Source organism: Lacerta agilis, chromosome 14 (assembly GCF_009819535.1).
Source record: "Lacerta agilis isolate rLacAgi1 chromosome 14, rLacAgi1.pri, whole genome shotgun sequence".
Taxonomy (NCBI): domain Eukaryota; kingdom Metazoa; phylum Chordata; class Lepidosauria; order Squamata; family Lacertidae; genus Lacerta; species Lacerta agilis.
In genome coordinates this window covers 10,177,520-10,201,934 of record NC_046325.1, presented here as the reverse complement: position 1 = coordinate 10,201,934, position 24,415 = coordinate 10,177,520, and the positions used below count along the sequence as shown (strand labels likewise).

Genomic DNA, 24,415 nt, shown 5'->3' with positions numbered 1-24,415 from the left:
ATGGGGTCTCAACTGGTTGTAAGAAATCATCAATGAGATGGTATGGTCCAATAGATAGTTTGATGAAGATGTCAACGAAGTGCAGCAGCTGTAGAGAACACTTGATACATTTTTTTAAAGAAACAGCAGTGTCTGAATATTGTCTAAAAGAAAAACAAAAACAAATAAACCTTGCCGGGTGTGCTGTCTCCTTGTTGGCAGGCAGATTAATCTCTCATATATAGGTTATGTGCACTGTTTAATTTTTCCCGTGAAATGGTAACTCACTTCATTTGCAGGGTGATGACAAAGTTTTACCAGCACATGCTGGCCTTGGTATTTGCTGTTAATGAGATCAATGAGAACCCCGGATATTGCCCAATGTCTCTCTTGGGTTCCACATCTATGATAGCTATTTTGATTCAAGAATGACATACCGAACCACTTTGGACCTGCTCTTTAAATCACATCACTTTCTTCCCAACTACAACTGTGTTATCCAGAATAATGTAATAGGAGTCATTGGGGGACTTGGCTCCGATACCACCTGGTGCATGGCAAATGTGTTAGGCCTTTACAAGATTCCACAGGTAGAATATGGGTTTTGGAAATGGAGATTTTGTACCATAATTCACTGTTATCATTTCCTTGCAGTAGGAATCTACTAATTCATAAATATGGAGTGTTGAATTGGAAGAAGGAAAGGGGGCTGTAATATGTGGATATGGATATATTTGGGATGGGGCAGCATAGTATGCATATCCAACAATGTGTAAGAAGGGTGGTACATATTTAATAGTTGTAATGGAAGGTTGTTGCAAAAGTGCCAGGTTTGTAAATGAGGCACCTAGATGGGTCCATATTACTTCAGTCTTGAAAGGACTGCATTGGCTGCCTGTGAGCTACCAATCTCAATTTATGGCATTGATACTGGTGTAAGGTAAAGGTAAAGGGACCCCTGACCATTAGGTCCAGTCGTGTCCGACTCTGGGGTTGCGGCGCTCATCTCACGTTACTGGCCGAGGGAGCCGGCGTACAGCTTCCGGGTCATATGGCCAGCATGACTAAGCCGCTTCTGGCGAACCAGAGCAGTGCATGGAAACATCATTTACCTTCCCACCAGAGTGGTACCTATTTATCTACTTGAACTTTGACGTGCTTTCGAACTGCTAGTTGGGCAGGAGCAGGGACCGAGCAACGGGAGCTCACCCCGTCGCGGGGATTCGAACCGCCGACCTTCTGATCAGCAAGCCCTAGGCTCTGTGGTTTAGCCCACAGTGCCACCTGCATCCCTGCGCCACCCGTACTGGTGAGCAAAGGCATAAATAACTCAGGACACATTAACTAAGAAAGTTCCTATGAAATTCCTTCCAGGGGAAGTATGATGTTATTCAGCACTGTTCACTTTCAGAGGCTAATTACAAAAACTGTTTTCTGGTTATTGTTCTTGCATTTGGCATTTCAGAGAGAGATATAGTGGTGCCAGTATTATGCTGCCTTGCTGCCTTGCTGGATTTCATTACAGTTGTTTTGAGTTTTGCTGAAAATGATTGGTATGGTATTTTTGTATTTTACTGATGTGGTTTATTGTGGCCAGAGTACAATAACATATATAATCTTATGGAGATCTTCAGGATTCCCAAATAGATCTTCCTGGATGAGTTCTTAGTAGATGAAGAATCAACCTCTTTTTACAGTTGCTATAAAGGGTACAGAGCAAAAGAACATGATCAACAGTTTCTGTTGCTCAAACCTTGGAGTTTGGCTCAATCCACTTAGCAGTACATTTAATTGAACAATAATAAATGCTGCTCTCTATCAATGTGTACAAGCATGAAGCTGTGATGATGCCATAATAACAATAGCAATACTAAATATCTACAGAAACAATTGAGCACGCTTCTCTGTGTTTTTATATATAAATTGAGGTTGCTGCTCTCACTAAACTAAGCACATTTCGGATATATAGGATTTATATAATATTCAAAGAAATTGGTATATCACGAGTTCTTGTTTCCATTTGGAAAGTGTTGGCTTTTCTCTTTTTCAGATTTCATATGGCTCATTTGAACCAGCCATAAATGATCAGACCAAGTTCCCTTCCTTTTACCGCATGGTCCCCAATGAAGGCCTTCAGTATCAGGGAATTATCCAGTTACTTCTGCATTTCAGGTGGAAATGGGTTGGGCTCATCACTCCAGCTAATGATGCCGGAGAGCGCTTCTTACAGACAATTGAACCAATGCTTTTCAAGAATGGAATCTGTTCAGAATTCACAGAACGAGTTGAACCAAATATGCATTATTCCGGTAACATGCTAGAAATGCTGCATGAAAAAAGGGTTTTGTTACCAAATTTCATGAAGAGCAAAGCCATCGCAGTTCTTATATATGGGGAAAGTCTATCTACTATATGGTTGTCAAGTGCTATAAAGACAATGGAGGTAACTCAGCTACTATTCTCCTAAGAAGTTACGGGCAGGAAAAGTATGGATTACAACAGCCCAAATTGATTTCATATCATATATCCTTCAAAAATTTGTTCATATAAACACAAATGTTCCACGGTGCTATATCCTTTGCAATTCACTCCAAGGAGATTCACAACTTTCAAGACTTTCTTCAGGAGATACATCCTCATTGGACAGGGAGGAATGGTTTTATCAAAGATTTCTGGGAACATGCATTCAGTTGCTTAGTTTCAAACTCCAGTCTCCTAAAAGTAATTCATGCCGCATGTACGGGAGAGGAAATGCTGGAGAGCCTTCCTGCGCCATTTTTTGAAATGAGCATGACTGGCCACAGCTACAGTATCTATAATGCTGTCTATGCTTTGGCACATGCCTTGAATAGCATGCACTTGGCTAGAGACATCCGCAAAGGAAGATGCTGGGAGGAGTCTTGCCCTGCGATATGTAGAACCTTGGCAGGTAGGGTTTCCTGTTTCAAAGTGTTCATTTTGCAAATTGTTTAGTGTTGTGCACTGTGCTGATTTGTTGTGTGAGCTAGCATTTAATTATAAGTAAAGAAATAAAAGAATAAAATTAGGAAGTTAAAAATAAACCTTAAGGAATGTTATTGTCACAAATGTGGGAATTAGACAAAAACCTACCGACAGCATACAAATCAATATGGCTAACCTGATCCAAAACACCCACCCACCCCACTCACACAGAAAACCAAAGATCAACACAGCCAACCACAAAGGAACAAGCACATCTACGCCAATCATGACTCTCACCGCCAAAGAAACACAAGCGAGCAACAGAGAACCAACACAAACGATGCTGACACCAAATCCTACATACACTAAGGAAAATAGAAACATCACCTCCCCACCCCACCCTCCCCCCATCCCACCCACCTCCTTCCCCCTTCTCTGCCTAATGTCTCAACAACCAAAATTGATCTGTAAAAATGTTACATGGAAAAATGTGAGAGACATTTTGTAAACCAAGAAAATCTTTAATAATAATAAAAATACATATACTGAATGGGAAAATTGACAAGTGGGATGCCACAGGATATTGTCCTGGGCCTGTTGTTGTTCAACATCTTTATAAATGACTTGGACAAAGGAATTAAGGCGATGCTCATCAAATTTGCAGGTGACACCTATCTGGGAGGGGTAGCTAATGCCGCAGAAGACAGAACCAAGATTCAATGTGTTCTTAACAGATTGGAGAACTGGGCCCAAACTAACAAAACGAATTTCAACAGGGGCAAATGTAAGGTTCTGCACTTAGGCAGGAAGAACCAGCTGCACAAATATAAGATGGGGGACACATGGCTTACTAGCAGTACATGTGAAAAGTCTAGGGATATTGGTGGGCCACAAGGATAACATGAATCAACAGTGTGATGCAGCAGCAAAAGCAAAAGCAAAAACACAACCTGATGCTCTCCTAGGCTACATCAGCAGATGTATAGTGTCAAGGGAAGAAATGGTACCACTCTATTCTGCCTTGGTCAGGCCACACCTGGATACTGTGTCCAGTTCTGAATACCACAATTTAAGAGGTCTATTGACAAGCCGGAACATTTGCAGAAGAGGGAAACCAAGTGATCAAGGGTCTAGAAACCCAGCTTTATGAAGAAGGTTGAAGGATCTGGGTACGTTTAGTCTGAAAAAGGAGAGAGGAGATGTGATAGCCATCTTCTAGTGTCTTAAGGCTGTCACATGGAAGATGGAGCAAACTTGTTTCTCCTGCTCTAGAGGTAGGACTCGATACAAGAAAGGAGATTCTGACTAAAATCAGGAAGAACTTTCTGACAGAGCTGTTCAACAGTGGAATGGACTCCCTTGGGTGGTTATGGATTCTCCTTCCTTGGAGGTTTCTAAGACTGTCCCAAAAATTCAACTGTCATAAATCAGACATTTTTTAAAAAAATGGTGTGTGTGTGTGCATGGTGCTATCAGAAATCCTAACCATATTTCAGTGGAGGGGGAGGGGGATAGAATTTTTTAAAGAAATGTTTATGGGAGCTTGCCTACCTATTTCCCCTCTTGGTATCTCTTAACAGCATGAATTGGCCAAGTGAAGTGCTTGTCAAACTCTGTCAAATTATACCCTTGCGACATTCTGTAGCTTGTCAGTACCTGTTGGAGTGTTCATGGAAATGCTTTATAGACCGTTCAATTCTCTTTCCACTTAGCTGCACTCATTCCTGCAGAGAATCTCATTCAACAACAGTGCTGGGGATGAAATCACATTAAATGAACATGGAGAATTAACAGCTGGCTTTGATATTACCAACTTGGTCACTTTCCCAAATAATTCCTACGTCAGAGTCAAAGTGGGAAGGCTGGATCCTCAGAACCCTCCTGGCAAAGAGATCACCATTAATGAAGACAGAATCAAATGGCACAGGCGCTTCACTAAGGTATGGAAATAAATGCACAGTGGCTTAAATGCCATAATTTGTGGTAACCCACAAAATGGGTTGCAACAAAAGCAGTTCATACATTATTAACTTTGATATTCACTATTAAAATATAGGCTTTAAAAAAGGATTCCATATCTAGATGGATAGTACTTGGTTGGTTGGTTGGATGGATGGATGGTTGGCATCCATCTGTCTCAGGAGACAATGGAGAAGTGCACCTTTGGGGGTGAGGTCAAACTTTTGGAAGGTTACAGCACCAGCTGTGGCTGTAGAGACCAATGTGGGAGAGATACTTTAATGGTGAGATATTCTATTTGAATGACTTTTCCTGTATGTTAGCACCTTCAGCTTCTGAGGACCTCTTTCTTGGTCTGCTATTTTGTTGGTGGCACTTTTCTTGTACATGATATTATATTGCATGTGATACTGACATTATGAGCCATCAAGGAGAAAACATTCTCCTTTAAGAAATGCTGTAAGGTCTACCAGTACATGATCAGATTACCCACAGTTCCAAAAAGAGCAACATGCACAGAAAACATCTCAAACAAAGGAGGACCAATGACTACCAGAAAGTCTACAGTTGTCCAGCATTCTTGTTTGTGAAATTCCTGAAGCAAAGGCTAAGCTAGCTGTATCTTTGTTTGGGCTGAGAATGAACATTAGAATATTCTTGAGTTTGTATGATTCTAAGTTCAGGATGTATACATCTTGAGACAGTTGTAGCTGGTGAATAAGCCTAAGGTGGGCATAAGCACTCCTAGCCACCAAAAAGAAACGTAGAAATTCCTACTTCAGAAGGAGTGCACCCTCTCCCATAACAGGTTTTGCACATAATTCCCAAGTAGGAGTGGCAGCTTGGCCTCACAACCATGGGTGCCCAGGGCTGTGGGTGTCATGCAGTGTGAATAGCCCTGGGTGGGTGGGTGCCTGGCCCCTTCAAGGGGAATTTTGTGGGTGCTCCCAGGTAGTTGGCACCTATATTCCCAAAGTACTTCTCTCTTATAAGGATTCAAACCCCACCCAATCCATCACTGTCTCCAGACACCTGGCCAGCGCCTTCACCACCTCCTCTCATTCCAATGCAGTGGAGAGATAGAGCAGCACATCACCAGCCTACAGATGACACTGTGTTCTGGATCCTAGGATATGATTCTGAAGAGTTTCATACAGATGATAAATGGCAACAAAACACAGAATGGGCCCTAAAGGGACACCAAAGCCCAAAAGCCATAGAGTGGTTCCCTAGTACTAGTTTCTCAGAGTGACCCTGCAGGTAGGAACAGAACCACTGTAATGGGGTACGTTTAATTGCCATCTCCTTGAGTCACAACAAAGAACATATATAAAATCCTTATAAAGAAAACGCAGTTAGGTTGTGAGGTGAGATTAGACTGAATTCTGGTGCAGCTGAAAGGGTGCATGGTCTAGGTATGAATATTACAGTATAATGCTTAGAGGAGCAGCTCTTTACCACACCGTATGTGACACCTGTGCACATATGGATGATACATTTCACACTATTAGTCCTCGTATTTACTGTTAAATCACCTGATATTGTATACTGGATTGATCCCCAAAACATTTATCTCTTCCTACCTCTTTGGATAGGTGCCACCCCCTTCTTTATGTAATGACATCTGCCATTCTGGATACGGGAAGAAAAAGAGGAGGGGAAGAAGTTTTGTTGCTATGATTGTGATCCATGTCCAGAAGGAATGATCTCAAATGATAAAGGTGGACAATGTCATCTTAAGACAATACCAAACAATGCAATTTATTTTAGTAAGCTCTGGGTTCTTCAGCAATTTTGTTGTCATTAATCTGCCGGAGGAGGGAAGACTTAAAATATGGCTTGATCTGTTGTTCTCATTGTTTCTACAGGTGAAACTTGAAAAACTAGAATATCGTGGAAAAGTCCATTTATGTAAGCAATTGTTTTCATTAGCTACTGGAGTTTAATATATGAGATAGACTCATGGCATGCAAAGCGAGATATGTCAAGTCTTTGTTTGTTATAATTGTGATGATTATGGCATACAGCTGATGAAACCCCCAAAGTTGAAATTGTTAATTTGGGGTTCTCATCAGCTGTACACCATAATAATCACAATTATAACAAATAAGGCTTGACATATCTCGCTTTGCATGTTGTGAGTCTATCGCATATATTAGTTTCACCTTTTAAGTTGAATTACTGAAAGAAATGAACCTTTCCACGATATTCTAATTTTTCAAGATAACATCAATAATTTTATCTTTAAAACACCTTGAAGAAAACATTTTAAAATGTTAGGTATTATATTTTACCTCCAACTTCTATAAAGTTTGGGGGGAATAGAAGTGGTGGTTTCTCCTCTAAGAACAAGGTTGAGGAGAGGGTGAAAGTCTAATTAAAGTCACCTTTCTGGGCCCCAGATATTTCAGCTGTAATGTACTCCTCATTTTTCTATGTAGTATATGATTTTAGGAAACAGGAGGGAGGGGTTATAAAAGCAGGTGTCCTTCATGGGGGAAAATCCAGATTTAATATATGTTCTTTATTTTTTCTTAATCTAAGGCAGTGGTTCCCAATTGGTGGTCTGTGAACCTCATGGTCTCCGCATAGCCAACACAGGGTGTATGTGGCACCTTATGCACAATAAAAACTACTAGAGATATACCATGTTTGACTTTTGAAAAACAGGGGGTCCACAGTACTTTGCTAATTAGGAACCACTGATCTAGGGCAAATGCATTTGGGCTGGAAGTTTTAAAACATTTTGAAATGGAAAACACACTAGATGGACTAATGATAAGGAAATTCTTAAGAATAGTATTGGTTGCTTCAAATTGTCATGCATTGTTTGTTTGTTTTCAGACATGGAAACATGTGTCAGTTGCCCAGCAGATCAATATCCAAACAAAGACCAGGATCTATGCATTCCTAAGATTCCAAACTTCTTAGCTTTTGATGAAACGTTGGCTATTGTTTTAGCTACTTCGGCACTTTTATTCTCTCTGATCACAATTCTGGTGCTCGGCATCTTCATTAAGCATCAGGATACAGCCATCGTCAAAGCCAACAACAGAAGCCTCACCTATATTCTCCTCATCTCCCTCTTCCTGTGTTTCCTCTGCTCTTTGTTGTTCATTGGAAAACCTAATAAGGTGACCTGCCTTCTCCGACAAAGCGCTTTTGGAATTGTCTTCTCTGCAGCCCTCTCTAGCATCTTAGCCAAAACCATACTGGTGGTTTTGGCATTCATGGCTACCAAACCAGGATCCAGTATCAGGAGATGGGTAGACAAAGAACTGACTTATTCCATTGTCCTTTCCTCCTCTATGGTTCAAGTAGGAATCTGTGCCTTCTGGCTTGGAGCCTCTCCCCCTTTCCCAGATTTGGATACACATTCAATGAGTGAAGAAATTGTAGTGTTATGTAATGAAGGGTCAATCCTAATGTTCTATTGTGTTTTGGGCTACATGGGCTTCCTGGCCACTGTCAGCTTCACTGTGGCCTTCTTTGCCAGGAAGTTGCCTGACAGTTTCAATGAAGCCAAGTTCATCACCTTCAGCATGCTGGTTTTCTGCAGTGTTTGGCTCTCCTTTATTCCAACCTACCTGAGCACCAGAGGAAAATACATGGTGGCTGTGGAGATTTTCTCCATCTTGGCTTCCAGTACTGGCTTGCTGGCTTGCCTCTTTTTCCCTAAATGCTACATTATCGTGGTGAGGCCTGAACTGAATAATAGAGAACAGCTGATACGGAGCAAAGTATAAATGACAGAAGAGATTGTAGTTTATGTTGGGAGTATGGATCTGTTATCTTTCTGGCCAGTGTCAGATGTGGGGGTCAAAATAACAGAAGAGCTTATCTTATCATTTATGTTCTTGGTATCCAGCATAGTTAAATATGAGGTGGAAATGAATTGGGACAATATGTATGAATGAAACTATGGATGAAATCCAACATATCCAACAATCTGAATGTCAACACCTTCCCTTATTCTACTTTTCCAGCATCCACTTTCCCAATAGGTTCTGAAACTCTTGAGCAGATGTTGGGGTGTGTTGGAAACTACAGATAGATGAAAGGGGAAGGGGAACTTTGTAAGCTGCCTTATGTTGAGCGAGAGCATTGCTCAATCTATCAGGGCCATGCACTAGACTCAACAAAATCTCCATCCAAATTATGAAAGAATTTGGGCAGTTTGGGTTGTATGATCAGTGGCTGTTGGGAAGGAATATCAGGCAAGAAGTGGAAGCAGGCACTAGCCTGGGGAAATTGTGTATAGTCTGAGACCTATCTGCTCATCAGGTATGTCTTCCACAGAGAATGTAAAAGCCTTGTGTCATCTAAGATGTTAGTGAGCTACGACCTTCCCTTTCTCTGCTCATCTCATTCCCCCCCCTCCATAATTATTTTTTCTTTGAAACTCTTCCTACCATTGGATAAAAATATAAAATAGGGTCAGCTATAATTTGGGAACCTAAACAGAACTCTACTATTTTCCAAAAGGTTGAGAAATAAGGGATATATAAGTAGCACAGCAAGGCAGAGTCAGTTTCATTTATATAACAAATCTAGTCACTGTTAAGTGGGAAGGTTTTGCAACATTTCTTTGTTATTTTGTCTATCTATTCAACTGTTTCAAAATAAAATTCTTTCTTAATATATCTCTTCACAGTCAATGTTTCTATAACTCCATTACAAAATAATAATAATAATCTGACAACTCTGAAGATAAACTGGGACTTCTACACTTCTGTAATCTTATACCTGCAATGACATGGGGCTGGGAAGGGGGCGGGAAGTGACTCGCCTTCCCATGGACACTGCTTCAGGCTCAGAGGGCTCAAATACTTGACAAAGCCCTGACAGTTCAGCATCACACTAGACATGATGCATTTTTTCAACAGCCCAAACCTCCCTTACACCAAGGGTACCCTATCTGTTGCCCTCCATATGTTGCTGGGCTGCAGCTCACATCAGCTTACAATTGACTATTATTATCATGGATGATGGAAGCTGTAATCCAGAAACATCTGGAGGGAAAAATACGGCCTATCACTGCCTGACAGTGATAGACCACCTAGTCTACAGAATTACTACTTCTTACAGTTGTTCCTAAGCATGCCACTCTGCTTTAAACTGTATATATGTGCTGTTTGAAAAGTAGTTAGGCTGTGTTCTCCAGGGTCTCTATATCCCGATATAGTTTGGACCCTTTCCATCATTGTTCCCAAGATTCAGTAAGTGTAATCAATGTTACATATGTCAGAGAGTGTAAGGGCCAATAGCAGCAGGAAATTAGACAAATGGGGAAAGGATGCAGTTGGCTCCCCTCTAAACACATTTTGATAGAGGAATTTCTAGGGGAAAGATGGATGCCTGCCTACAGGTGGGGTGTTTTCGTTTCGAAAGTTGATGACCTTAGAAGTCTCTTCCTAATCTCTGATTCTGTGATGTGACCGATATGTTTACTTCGGTAATCTTCCCATTCCTGATGCACCATAGAGTCCAAAAGCATAGCACAAAAGGTTATCTGCCCTGTAATTATTAAAATTATTATAATCAAGTCACCTGGAAAAGCTCCAGAAGGTAGAATGAAAAACAAAGAATAAAAAATTAAGTCTGAAATGATTAAAAGCACTCTAATGTTCCATTGACAGCTATGGTAAGGGAGGAGAGAGGAGGCCAGGCTCTGTTATTTCAATCACTTTCACACTTTCATTGTATACCACAGATTTATTTAGCATTCAATGCATATATTTTTCTTTGTAACAGTGTTGAAGTTAAAGAGAAAGTGGATACCTGCCCCTTAAAGAACAGAATTGCTGAAGTCGGCTGTCAACAAATACATCCTGTTCAAGTCAGGCTGATGATAGTAACAATATTGTAGAGAGGCAAAGGAGAGTCCATGTGTAGAATGATATTTGTGATCAGGATGTTGTTGTTGCTGCTGCTTCTCCTGCTGCTTCCCAATATGGTGCCCAAAGTGCACACTGTTGTTTGCAGCAGAAATAACCCTGTACATATTCCACATGAGTGGTATGAACCAGGTGACCTTATCATTGGTGGGATAGCATCTCATATCCATTGCATATTCCCCATCATTTCCTTCCATGAACAACCATCTCATGTCTTTATTGACAAGCCAGTGTAAGTAAATGGACCTTAATGTTATTTCCTTTATTCTTTATACATTTATATCCATCTAGAAAGTACTTTTGCTTTGGGGGAAAAATGCTCTGAAAAATATTTTTAATTTATTAAAAAAAGTTGTAAGAATTTATAAGAATATTTTATTATTGGTTCAGAGTAAAGAGGAGACACACCATAACCTGCTTCAATTTGGACAGTATCTCTCCTCCAATAGAGCATAGATAACTCACTGAACTTCCCCAGTCAAAGAGGCAGAATTAGGGTTGTGCGAGCAGTGTGCATGCATCGGTCACAGAGCCATGGGAGCACTGCCTCAAAGCCGGGTAAGCCAGGCACTGGGCATGGGGAGAGGGCCATGAGGATCTGACAAGGTCCTGGAGTCCTCCTGCCTCCTTCACAAAGCCTAGTTGGTAATTTCTCAGTTTTGGGAACTAGGTGGAAGGACTCTAGGACCCTGCCAGAGCCTTGTGACTCCTTCCTAAGGGAAGGCAATGCAAGGTCTCGGTGGGTGCAAATTTTCGGCCTGGCAAAGGGCGCCATAGTACCCAAGTCTGCCACTGCCAGTCAACCCTATAAAGCTCCATTTAAAAAGCCAAGACAGGCAAGGGTCAAGGGGTCAGTTTGACAACTTCATTTCTTCAAGCACATTCACTACATCCTCTGGCCACAATAACCAAACCTGATCCAGAAAAAAATGGAACAGAGAGTGCACTGCATACCATTTGACTGGCTCCATTGTATTATGCAATTCTGTCTGAGACTGATTCCACCTCTTAAGTGTTTCCAAAGATGTAGCAGCAGGCTGCTAAGGTCATAAGAAATGCTGTCTTGGCCAGATGACAAAAGAATAGTCAACACTGAAAAGCTCTTCCAGATAGCTGGTTGTGGATACAGTGCTGGTAAAGATGCAGATATGAAACTTCAGCCATGTTTGAGGTAATTCAGTTTCAGATCACCATCACTTGCACTCTAGCCATTTATCCTGTTGCATTGCTCACAGTCATTTAGTCATTTAGCATTTAGTCATTTAGCACGGCAGACTTGCACTGGGGGACATCTGGGTTCAAATCTCCATTTTCTTGGCCACCTACAACCAATGGGCTTTCATGAGTATGTAAGGAGAGATGCTATGAAACCCAGCTTGAGCTGGTTTAGTGAAGGTTGGTATAAAACGGAACAGAGAGTGCACTGCACACCATTTGACAGGCTCTAATAATGGCATTCAACTCCGAATCTGATTTCATCCCTAAAGTTTATAAGAGAAATGCTCTCTTGGCCACATAACAAAAGTATATTCAACATTGAAAAGCTCTTCCAGACAGCTACGGTAGTTGTGGCCACAATTGTGGTGAAGAAGTAAGCTGTCTTCACCACTGCCCCTTCACTTCCACGTACCAGGTGCAGAAATGAACCTCAACCACGGTTTGAGTTGATTCAGTTTCAGATCACCACCACCTGCTCTCTAGCCAGTGATTCTCCTGCCCACAGCAATTTAGCATGGCAGATTTGAATTGGGAACATCTGGGTACAGATCTCCATTTTCTTGGCCAACTACAACATAGGGGCTTTCATGAGTATGTAAGGCGAGAGAGGAGAACTGTGATATCCAGCTTGAGCTGCTTTGTAGAAGGATGGTATAAATGAAGTCATGTCTAAGCGCATTGAAAACAACCAGGGATAAGCTTTAAATGCACTTAGTAATAATTGGATGAGAGCCCTTTACAATCATCACTGCCTGATCATCACTGGGCATTCGTCATATTCAAAATGGCAGCTGCCAATTCCTTCATTTTAATTTCATAGCAGTTTCTATTGCTAGGGACAGCTACCTACTGACAAAGGGATATAGAAATGATTTCAATAACTGTAGCATAGCCATGTGGCGCAGTTCTTGTTTCTAGTGATAAACAGCACATGTTAAAAACCTGAAGCTTAGTAAGTGAAGATCTCTTCTCAATCTATGGATTCATATATATATATATATATAAATCAGGTTCCTGAGGAAGAGAGATCCAAACATTAACACAAAGCATTTCAATATTTCAATATTTACAACAAGATTTAACAGAGGCAGTTGAATCTCTCACATCTAGATGCTGTGTACTGTTAATTCTCTATAAAATAGTAACACTTTATTTGTAGGGTGATTAGAAAGTTCTACCAACACATCCTGGCCTTGGTGTTGCTGTTGATGAGATCAATGGGAATCCCAAGATCTTGCCCAATGCCACGCTTGGATTCCACATCTATGATAGCTATTCTGATTCAAGGATGACCTACCGAAACACTCTGGATCTGCTCTTTAAATCACATCACTTTGTCCCCAACTAACCTATGTGGCATTCAGAAAAAGTAGTAGGAGTTATTGGGGGACTTAGCTCTGACACCTCCTCATCCATTGCGATGTCTTAGGTCTCTACAAGATTCCACAGGTACAATATACTGGAGGTTTCCAAAAAATAGATATTTCATGCCGTAGTTACTCAACACTCCTTCCACTAGGAAGCTGTTGATTCATAAGTATCAAGTCGAAAAGGAAAATGGTTGCAATATATTGATATATTTGAAGGGCTTAGTATGTGCATAAAACATCTAATATGAGGTAGCCATGTTCCCAAAGATATGTGTTTTTATATATTTAGTGGTGTATTGTCAAAAGTTCCAGTTTAATAAATGGGGCACCTTGATGGCTCACATTATTTCAATCCTGCAAGCATTATTGTTGAAGGCAGTGCAAGGATGAAAGGTCTCCTGTTCTGGGAGAGAATCCATGTGTACAAGTATGCAGCTGTGATGACTCCCAAAATATTAGGAATTAATATCTACAAAAATAATTGAGCAATATTGTTTCTATGTAAATAGGGGGTTGGTCCTGTCTAAGATTAGTAAATATGGATATATCAGGATTTATAATCAAATAAATGAGTATGTTGTGAATTGCTGTTTCCACTCGGAAAGGTTTGCCTTTTCCCTTTTCAGATTTCATATGGTTCATTTGAACCGGCTATAAAGGATGACATCAAATTCATTCCTTTTTATCGCATGGTCCCCAATGAAGATCTTCAGTACAAGGGAATTATCCAGTTACTTCTGCATTTCAGATGGAAATGGTTTGGGCTCATCACTCCAGCTAATGAAGCTGGAGAACAATTCTTGCAGACCATTGACCAATGCTTTTCAGGAATGGAATCTGTTCAGCGTTCACAGAAAGAACGGAATAACTATCTGCATTCACTGGTAACATTATTGATTGGTGGATCAACAAAGCTTTTCTCACAAACTTTCATGCAAATCAAAGCAAATGCAGTTGTTATATACATCTATTATATGGCTGTCAGGTTATAATTGCAAGGAATATGATTCAGCTAATACTTCATCAATCTGTGAGGAAAGAACCTGAGGGGGAAAGTATGGATTAAAGCAGCCCAAATAGATTTCATATCAATGTTGTAAGACAATTTATTGACCCTAATATACAAATGCTTCAAGGTGCTATCTCCATTACGCTTCACTCCAAGGAGAATCAAGACTTCTCAGACTTTGCTGCAGGTTGTAAAGCACTTCTGGACAAGATGCAGATGGTTTTATCGAGGGTTTCTGGGAACAAGCATTTGGTGTTCACTTTCAAACGCCACTGCAATGGCAGGCATTATTAGCACATGTACTGGAGGGAGATGCTGGAGAGCCTCCCTGCCCCATTTTTTGAAATGAGCATGACCGGCCACAGCTACAGTATCTATAATGCAGTCTATGCTGTGGCACAAGCCTTACATTTTATGTGCTCATCTGAAGCCACCTGCAAAAGGATAAAGGGTGGAGACAGACACTTTCCTCAGAATCTAGAGCCTTGGCAGGTAGTGTTTCCTCTTACAAAGTGTTCCCTTTATAACCTGCTCAGTGTTGTGCACCCCATTGATGTACAATATGGGTTGGCATTTATTTATAAATAAGTAAAATAATAAACCTTAATATAAAAAATAAACATTAACTAATTTTATTGTGATCCCTTCCAACTCTAAAATATATGATCCTATGATTCTGGAAAATATTTGCTTGAACTTTCCCTGCCTTTTTAAAGATTTTTTAAGGCAGTCTTTAAAAGAATACTTAAAAAAAAGTAATTAATAATTCCAGTAGAACCTTAAATCACTTGCCCTTCCCTGTGGAACCTACTGCCATCATTAACAGTCATCCACAGTTTATAGGTTGTAGCGAACTCTGCTTCAGAGTATCTGAAGAAGTGTGTGTGCACATGAAGGCTCATACTTGAAAGCTTATATTTAGTTGGTCTTAAGGAGCTATTGGAATTTTTTTTTTGAAAGAGTCTTTTAAAGACGTCTAAAAAACAACAACCTTGATTCTCTTAAGGGAGTTCTTTTTGGATCATCTTTTAATATTTTTTTTAAAAATCTTTCGTCTTGTTATTTATTATATCTCATGACTGTTGAGTTTACACTGATTCATGATTTTCCACTCAATTTGAAATTTGCGTGCTCTCCACTGTATACTTACCCCTGGAGGAAAAGAACTTAAATTCTTCCAGGAAAACTATTGAATTATCTTAGTAAGACTATAACAACACTACATAGACCTTTGATTCTCTTTCAACTAGCTGCACTCATTTCTGCAGAGAATCTCATTCAACAACAGTGCTGGGGATGAAATTACATTCAATGAACATGGAGAATTAGCAGCTGGCTTTGATATTACAAACCTGGTCACTTTCCCAAATAATTCCTATGTCAGGGGTCAAAGTCGAAGACTGGATCCCAGGCCCCTGCTGGGAAAGAGCTCACCATTAATGGGGACAGAATCCAATGGCACAGAGTCTTCACTCAGGTAAGGAAATCACTGCACATAAGGGTGGCATGTCTAGTTTTGTCTAGCGCTGCCCAACTACTGCTGCCACTACTAATAATACTGCCACTAATAATTCTATTAGTAAATATAAATAAACCATTGCTACAAAAAGAACAACGTGCGAAGAAGACATGTCAAACTAAGAAAGAGCATGGCTATCAGAGAGTGTCTTCCTCCATGCTTGTTTGTGGAATCCCCAAGGCAGCTCTCCACTTAGCGGCATTAGATAGAACGCTCAGCTAACTGCAATCATTGTGAATGAACATTGTATCTTCTTGAGTTTTTCTGATGCCGCTTGAGACTGAATTGGAATGATAGAAGCAGGGGTGTACGGATGTGTTGGTCAGGTTAGCCCCTGCCACAGGCCCAGGCCCAAGAGGAGCCCCAAAAATCATGCCTTGCTCAGAGTGGCTTGGAGCCCAGCTGCCCACCAAGTACTCCATGGCTGCTGGCAAGGCATGCAGGCTCCTCTCAGTGCCTCAGTAGAGGAATCCAGCAGCTTCTCATAGTCCTGTGCTGCCAGTGGAGGGAGAAGCCAGACAACTACTCAAGTCTCATGGCGGTGCTTTCCTGGATGCAGAGTCTGTATAAAAGGTCCAGTCCAGTCCTAATGTCAGGAGTATCTCAGTTCACGTTGTCAGACAATCTGGGGTTCAAGAAAGCTGGAGCCAGCAGGTTCTCATCAGGAACAAGAAGGCTGATCAGCAGCAGGTGGAGTCACTTCGCCTTCTGCTCCTTCTGCTCAGTAGGTGAAGCCAACTCCTGGCCCACGACACCACTGGCGTTGGCCATCAGAGCAGCTGTGCAGTTCCTCATCCTAGTTAGCTGGTGCCATTACTGTAAGTGTGAGCAGAGCACCAAGCAGAGCTTGAAGGGAAGAAAAGAGACACGGGAGGATGGAGTTGCAAGAGACAGAAAGCAGGCAGGTGGTGAGTTAAGTGAGGGAGGGAGGCCGGCCGTCCAAGGAGGGCAGGAGGAGGAACAGAGCAGACCCAACACCAATGGGCAAGGAAGCACTTATATCTCCTTGCCAATGGTGCAAGGGATGGTGGAAGTGCCAATATAGCTCCTTGCCAAGGGCACTAGAAGCCTAGGTACACCTCTGCGTAGAAGCATCAATATCCTCACAAGCAATTCTCAGTTTTACTAGAACTAAAGGTGGCAATGTCATTGCTCCTGCTTTGAGAATATATATTGTAAAGGGGGGAAAACACTAGGTAAAGTTCACCACAGATGACTCGTGGAGGAGGAATGTCAGTACATCTGCCTATAAGGAATTATTATTTACAACTTCAAAATATACGTATTAGATCTGCCTTAATTCCGTTGTACAACCAACAGTGCCAGTTTGGGTTCAAAATAAATAAACAAACAAATTCTGTATACGTTAAGTACCATTGGACATTGACTTAAATAGTTCTCTTTCAGGTTCAAACTAATAAACATTTTTGGAATATTTTAATGACCACATCTATTTTGCTTCCAGGATTTTTAACTCAATATTTGCTAAATCCCATTCCATTTCCTTTTATATGAAAGATTAAGAGATTCTTTTGCATATATAGTATTAAATAGATCTTTGTAATTTCTTTGGTTTCATCATTTTGCTTGAGAAGCCTTTCAAATGAGGTTTTTTGAGATGGTAACGCATATTTAGCTTTTAGTTGTTCTACTATATGTCTCAATGGAATGATGGTGGGGGGTCATCTATGATTGAATATCATTTCTGACAGTTCATATGGATCCAGTTACAGGTGGGTAGCCGTGTTGGTCTGCCATAGTCAAACAAAACAAAAAATTATTTCCAGTAGCACCTTAGAGACCAATTAAGTTTGTTCTTGGTATGAGCTTTCGTGTGCATGCACACTTACTCAGATACAGTTCATATGGAATAATTTTATCCTGCCTAAACCAGCTGCTATAGTTTAACAATTTTCCAATTGAAAGCTTGTTGACGTTGGTTGCCTACATGATCTTTTTTTTAAAAAAAGAAGGTCATTTGAAAAAGTGTTGGAAATATTCCTTTTTGAAAAATGACAACAGGCAACAGACAATAGATTTTGTAGAGAACAAAAAGTCCCAACTTATCTTATTTGCACATTGTATTGAAGTTTATAAAGCAAGTTTTATAAAGCCAGCCCACCACCACACCCAATACATCTGCCCAACATCTTCATTGCCTCTATTTTTTCCAATGGTATAAGTGGTACTGGCCGTCAAAATACAAGCAAAACCATAGTAATTCACTACCTCCAAATCCCAAATCCTTGAAGCTCACTAAAGGGACATCAAGTGAAATTCCTGAAGCAAAGGGCACAAAGCTGTATTTCCATCAAAAGAAATAGCCATTAGTAGTATCAGATCAAATTATCTGATGGTTGTAGCATTGGTCAATTGAGGTATGAACATTGTAATCTTCTTGTGTTTGTATGATGCTTAGAACTGTAGCTTTTTCTCCCACTGTTTGTGCCACCTGGGCACATATGGATCCTACAGTTAACATTTCTGGCCCTCCTATATACAGATAGATCACCTGATGTTATACGAATCCCCTAAACATTTTCTTAATATGCTCTTCATGTCTCTTTGGATAGGTGCCACCCCTTTCCTTATGTAATGCCAACTGCCTTCCTGGTTTTGAGAAGAAAAAGAAGGAGGGGAAGAAGTTCTGTTGTTATGACTGTGATCCATGTCCTCATGGGATGTTCTCAAATGAGAAGGGTGAGAGATGCCATATTAGCATATACAAGTTATTTTAGAAACCTCTGAGGAAGTCAGCAATGGGATTACTTTGTATTATTGTACTATTAACAATAGTAGAATTATCTCCCTTCTGTCTCAGTAAAAAACTGCCACTATGAAGAAATTATGCTAGCCTTCTAGGGGGTATAACATGAGAATGTGAATTTATCTGTAATGTAAAGATTTTTCATCACTGAATGTACAATGATCTTTTAAACCTTATTAAATATAACGTTCCACAATGTTTAGTACACACATTTAGTCCTGGAAGAGAATACTAAAGTTTTGGGGAAGGGAGGATGGAATAGAATAGCAGTTTTTTCTCTAAAACCAAGGCTCTTTGGGGACAGTGTTAAAATCCTATAAAAATCACCTCTCTTGCTTCCAAGATTTCATCTGCATATTTCTCTGATTTCATTATGAAGTATCTATGGTTCTAAGAAAATGCAGGAGGACCATTAAACACATAATTTTCCATATAGGAATATCAGGTTTCATGCTTAACTTTATCTTCAAAGCATCTAGGGCACAAGCATTTAAACTAGAAGTTTTGAAACTTCCTCATTGAAAAACTATGGTAAGTGGACTCCTAATTTTAAAAACACCCCTAAGCATATTCTGGATTGTTTCCAATTGTCATGCAACTTTTTTCAGGGTTGGAAACCTGTGCCAGATGTCCTCCAGATCAATATCCAAATGAAGAGAAGAATGAATGCATTCCCAAGAAAACAAACGTCCTAAGCTTTGGGGAAACTTTGGCCATTGTATCAACTTTCTCTGCGCTTTTATTCTCTCTGATCACAGCTGTGGTACTTGGCATTTTCATTAAGCACCGGGACACTGCCATCGTCAAAGCCAATAACAGAAGCCTCACTTACATTCTCCTCATCTCCCTCCTCTTGTGTTTCCTGTGCTCCTTGGTGTTCATTGGAATGCCTAATAAGGCAACCTGCCCACTCCGACAAACAGCTTTGGCATTGTCTTCTCTGTGGCCCTCTCCAGCATCTTCGCCAAGACTGTTTCAGTAGTTTTGGCATTCATGGCTACCAAGCCAGGGTCCAGGATCAGGAGATGGGTAGGCAAAAAACTGGCTTATTCCATTGTCCTTTCCTGCTCTGTGATTCAAATAGGAATCTGTGCCTCCTGGTTGGCAACCTCTGCCCCATTCCCAGATGTGGATATGCACTCAATGAGTGAAGAAATTATACTCTTATGTAATGAAGGGTCAGTTCTCATGTTCTATGGTGTTTTGGGCTATATGGGTTTCCTGGCCACTTTCAGTCTCACTGTGGCCTTCTTAGCCCGGAAGTTGCCTGACAGCTTCAATGAAGCCAAGTTCATCACCTTTAGCATGCTGGTCTTCTGCAGTGTTTGGCTCTCCTTTATTCCCGCATACTTGAGCACCAGAGGAAAATACATGGTGACTGTGGAGATCTTCTCCATCTTGGCTTCTAGTGCTGGGCTGCTGTGTTGCATCTTTTCCCCTAAATGCTACATTATTGTAGTGAGGCCTGAGCTGAATAACAGAGAACAGCTGATATGGAGAAGGATGTAAATAACAGTATAGTTTGTCATTTCTGTATTTAAACTATACAGACTTTTGGCAGCTTGTGTCATCACACCTCAAGGAAGCCAATCAAGAAATGCCACTATGCTAATTACCAACCCAACCATTTCCCTACATGTACTGATTATTTTAAGAAATGAATAAATGAAATGGAAAGTGATAATTTCATGGTGACAGTAGTTCTATTAAATCATGGATCATGTTTTGTGTGTTTCATTTTTAAGTCCCTACATTTATGTATGTATTCATTTATATTGATCATAATATGTTGAAGCAGAACATTAAAAAGTGCTCCAAACTGGGAATCACATGTGCACTCCACTAGAACTCCCAGGATAAACTTGGATTTCTACACTTCTGGAAGCTCATACCTCAGTTGACATGGGATTGTGAAGGGAGGCAGGAATTGACTCAACTTGCCATACATAGACACTGCTCCAGATTCTGAGGTGTCTAATGCTTGACATACCCCTAGCTAATCAATATCACCCTAGAGATGGAGCCTTATTCTACACCCCAATCTTATTTGCACCAAGGGTAGTCAATCTGTGGCCCTCCAGATGTTGCTAAATGGCAGCTCCCACCAGCTCACAACAAACCATTATAATCAAGGATGATGGAAGTAGTAGTCCTGAAACATCTGGAAGGCATAATAGTGCCTATTACTACCTTACACTGATGGGCCACCCTGAATTAACCCTTCCTACCAGAATAAGAGAGAGATGTCTTAAACCAGTGTGCCATGGCATCCTGGGGTCCCTTGAATGATGGCCGGGGTGTAGCAGACAACACTGGCCTCTTTCCTTCTCTCCCCCCACTGATGCCCTCTTGTGACTTGGCCTCCCATAGGCTTCTACAGCCTTGGCTACATTAGCAAGCAAACAGCACAAGATGAGCTTAGAGATCCCTTCCTAACCTTTGATTCTGTGCTGTGACAGATATGTTTACTTCGGCAATTCACCTACTGATTATGCACCATAAAGTCCAAAAGTATTGCAAAAGTGATTATCTCCTCTGTGATTATTAAAATTATGGTAATCAATGCACCTGGAAAAGCTCCAGAAGCAGAATGGGAAATAAAAAATAATAATTAAATCTCAAATGATTAAAAGCACCCCGGTGTTCCATAGACAGCTACAGTAAGGGAGGAGAGGTGAGGCCAGCTTTTTCTTTTCGTTGTTTAGGTTAGATTTCAAATCATAGCATTCAGTGATTTTTTTGTTACAGTGCTGAAGTGAATGAGAAGGTGGATACCTGCCTCTTTAGGTACAGAATTGGCAGATTCTGTGGTCACGAAATACATCCTGTTCAAGTCAGGCTGATGATAGTAAAAATATTGTAGACAGGTAAAGAAGATTCCAAGTGTAGAAGGATATTTGTGATCAGGATGTTGTTGCTGCTGCTTCTCCTGCTGCTTCCCCATATGGTGCCCAAAGTGCACACTGTTGTTTGCAGCGGAAATATTCCTGTGCATATTCCACATGAGTGGTATGAACAAGGTGACCTTATCGTTGGTGGGATAATGTCTCATATCCATTACATATTCCCCAGCATTTCCTTCCATGAACAGCCATCTGATGTCTTTATTAAGAACCCAATGTAAGTAAATGGCTCTTAAGATTATTTCGTTTATTCTTTCTACATTTACCTCTGAATATAAAGCACTTGGTTTGCTTTGAAACCCAATGGAAGATTAAACCCAATAGTAAGATTTTATAAGACTATTTTATAACTTGCTTCAAGATACAGTGGTACCTCTGGTTACGTACTTAATTCGTTCTGGAGGTCCGTTCTAAACCTGAAACATTTCTTAACCTGAAGCACCACTTTAGCTAATGGGGCCTCCTGCTGCCGCTGCGCCAACAGAGCACAATTTTTGTTCTTATCCTGAAGCAAAGTTCTTAACTTGAAGCATTATTTCTGGGTTAGCAGAGTATGTAACCTGAAGCGTATGTAACCTGAGGTGCCACTGTACATGGCATCTCTCTATCCTCCAATGAAATATAGATCACTCGCTAGACCTCACATGTCCCAAGGGCAGTGTTCAGGATGTACGAACCATGTGCACACATTGGACACAGAGCCATTGGAGTGCTGTCCCCAAACCTGTTAAGCAAGGCACTTGGCTTTGGGAAGGAGTCATGGGCTCTGACAAAATCTAAGAGTCCTGATGCCTCCTTCCCAAAACTTAGCACTTTCCCAGATTTGGGAACTGTGCAGGGGGCTGAAGGACAACAACTTACGAAGGGGTGTAGTAATAATTAAAATAACTGTGCATGTCTCTAGTGATGAAAAGCAACATGGTTAGAAAAACTGAAGATCATTTCTCAAACTATGCATTCAGACAAAATGATTCAGATGGAAGAGAAATCCAAATATTAACTCTAAAGGCACAAAACCATTTCCATATTTCCAACATGATTTAATTGAGGCAGTTGTATCCCTCAGATCTAGGTGTTGTGCACTGTTTAATACCCCATAAAATAGTAACACACTTTATTTGCAGGGTGATTGTGAAGTTCTATGCACACATCGTCGCCTTGGTGTTTGCTGTTGATGAGATCAATGAGAATCCCAAGATCTTGCCCAATGTCACGCTTGGATTCCACATCTATGATAGCTATTTTGATTCAAGGATGACCTACCAAAACACTCTGGATCTGCTATTTAAATCACATCACTTTGTCTCCAACTACATATGTGGCATTCAGAAAAATGTAGTAGGAGTCATTGGGGGACTTAGCTCTGAAACCTCCTTATCCATGGCAGATGTCTTAGTTCTTTACAAGATTCCACAGGTAGAATATGGCTATTGAAAAATTTGTATTTCATGCCGTTATTCACACATTTTTTCCTTTTACTAGGAATCTGTTGATGCATGAATATTAAGTGGTAAAATGGAAAAGGCAAACGGTTTGCAATATATTGGTGTGTGTGTGTGTGTGTGTGTGTGTGTGTGTGTGTGTGTATTGGGGGGGTTATAATATTAATACCCAACAATGATCATGAGAGGACCCAGATTCTAAAGGATGTGTGTATAATATATTTAATGGAAGATTGTTCGAAAGGTTCCAGTTTGATGAATGGGGCACCTTGATGGGTTCACATTCCGTTATTCCTGAAAGCACTGCCCCAGCTGCATGAGGGGTATGTCAGTCCAACTTCGTAGTGATGCAGCTGACTTACAAAGCCACAAATAACTTGGGACAACAATGTCCTTCTCCCTAGGAATCATAAGATCCCCCTCTTTTTACAGGTATGGTGATGTTTAGTACTGCCCGCTTTCAGAGGCTAATCGAAAACAAAATTCTTGTTATTTTTCTGGCATTTGGGGATGGATATATTCTTACCAATATGGTGTTGTTCTGCTGCATTTCTAGACTTCTTTTTAGTATCCTTAATTTTTGCTGGTATTTTACTTTCATGGGATATGGTTTATTGTGGTCACAGAAGAATAAAATGTATAATATTCTGGAAATCTTCAGGATTTCCAGGAGATCCATCCATGAGAGTTCTTAGTAGATATGACATCAATCTCTCCCTACAAGTGTTATAAAGATTATAGACCAAAGGAACATGATCAATTGCTTGTATTTCTCCAGTTCCACATGCATTGTTGAAGGCAATGCAAGGATAAAAGCTCTCCTGTTCACAAAAAGAATCCATGTTTATGAGTATGCAGCTGTGATGACTCCCATAAAAAAGGAATTAATATCTACCAAAGTAATTGAGAAATATTGTTTCTATGTAATGGGGTTTGGGCCTGTGTCAGATTAGTAAATATGGGATATACAGAATTTATATTCAGATAAACGAGTGAGTTCAGAATTCTTGTATGCACTTAGATAGGGTTGGCTTTTTCTCTTTTTTAGATTTCATATGGTTCATTTGAACCAGCCACAAATGATCAAATCAAACTGGCTCCCTTCTACCGCATGGTCCCCAATGAAGATCTTCAGTACAAGGGAATTTTGCAGTTGCTTCTGCATTTTGGATGGAAATGGGTCGGGCTTATGACTCCAGCTAATGAAGCTGGAGAACGTTTCTTACATTTCATTGAACCAATGCTTTTCCAGAATGGAATCTGTTCAGAATTCACAGAAAAAATTGAATACCATATGCATTTCACGGGTAACATATTTGATATGTTGCGTGAAACAAGGATTTCGTCAAGCAAAGCAAATGCAATTGTTATATATGGAGAAAGTACATCTATTATATGGCTATCAAGTA

At 40.5% G+C, this 24,415-nt stretch overlaps 1 protein-coding gene and 1 pseudogene across 1 annotated transcript; both read left to right on the top strand.

The window, feature by feature from the left end:
* Positions 1–407: 407 nt before the first annotated feature.
* LOC117057370 (vomeronasal type-2 receptor 26-like) lies at positions 408–8,627 on the top strand. The gene is made up of 5 exons (XM_033168212.1): positions 408–569; positions 2,030–2,422; positions 4,635–4,862; positions 6,557–6,602; positions 7,726–8,627. The coding sequence occupies exons 1-5, from the start codon at positions 408–410 to the stop codon at positions 8,625–8,627; spliced, it is 1,731 nt and encodes a 576-aa protein (XP_033024103.1).
* Positions 8,628–14,055: 5,428 nt separating this feature from the next.
* On the top strand, positions 14,056–22,998 carry LOC117057369 (annotated as a pseudogene).
* Positions 22,999–24,415: the final 1,417 nt, after the last annotated feature.

Excerpts from the sequence above, each read along its gene's own strand:
- LOC117057370 (XM_033168212.1), top strand. The coding sequence starts at position 408 with ATGACATACCGAACCACTTTGGACCTGCTCTTTAAATCACATCACTTT. Across the intron at positions 2,423-4,634 it reads GTGCTATAAAGACAATGGAG|CTGCACTCATTCCTGCAGAG; the intron begins GTAACTCAGCTA and ends CTTTCCACTTAG. Across the intron at positions 4,863-6,556 it reads GGCACAGGCGCTTCACTAAG|TATGATTGTGATCCATGTCC; the intron begins GTATGGAAATAA and ends AAGTTTTGTTGC.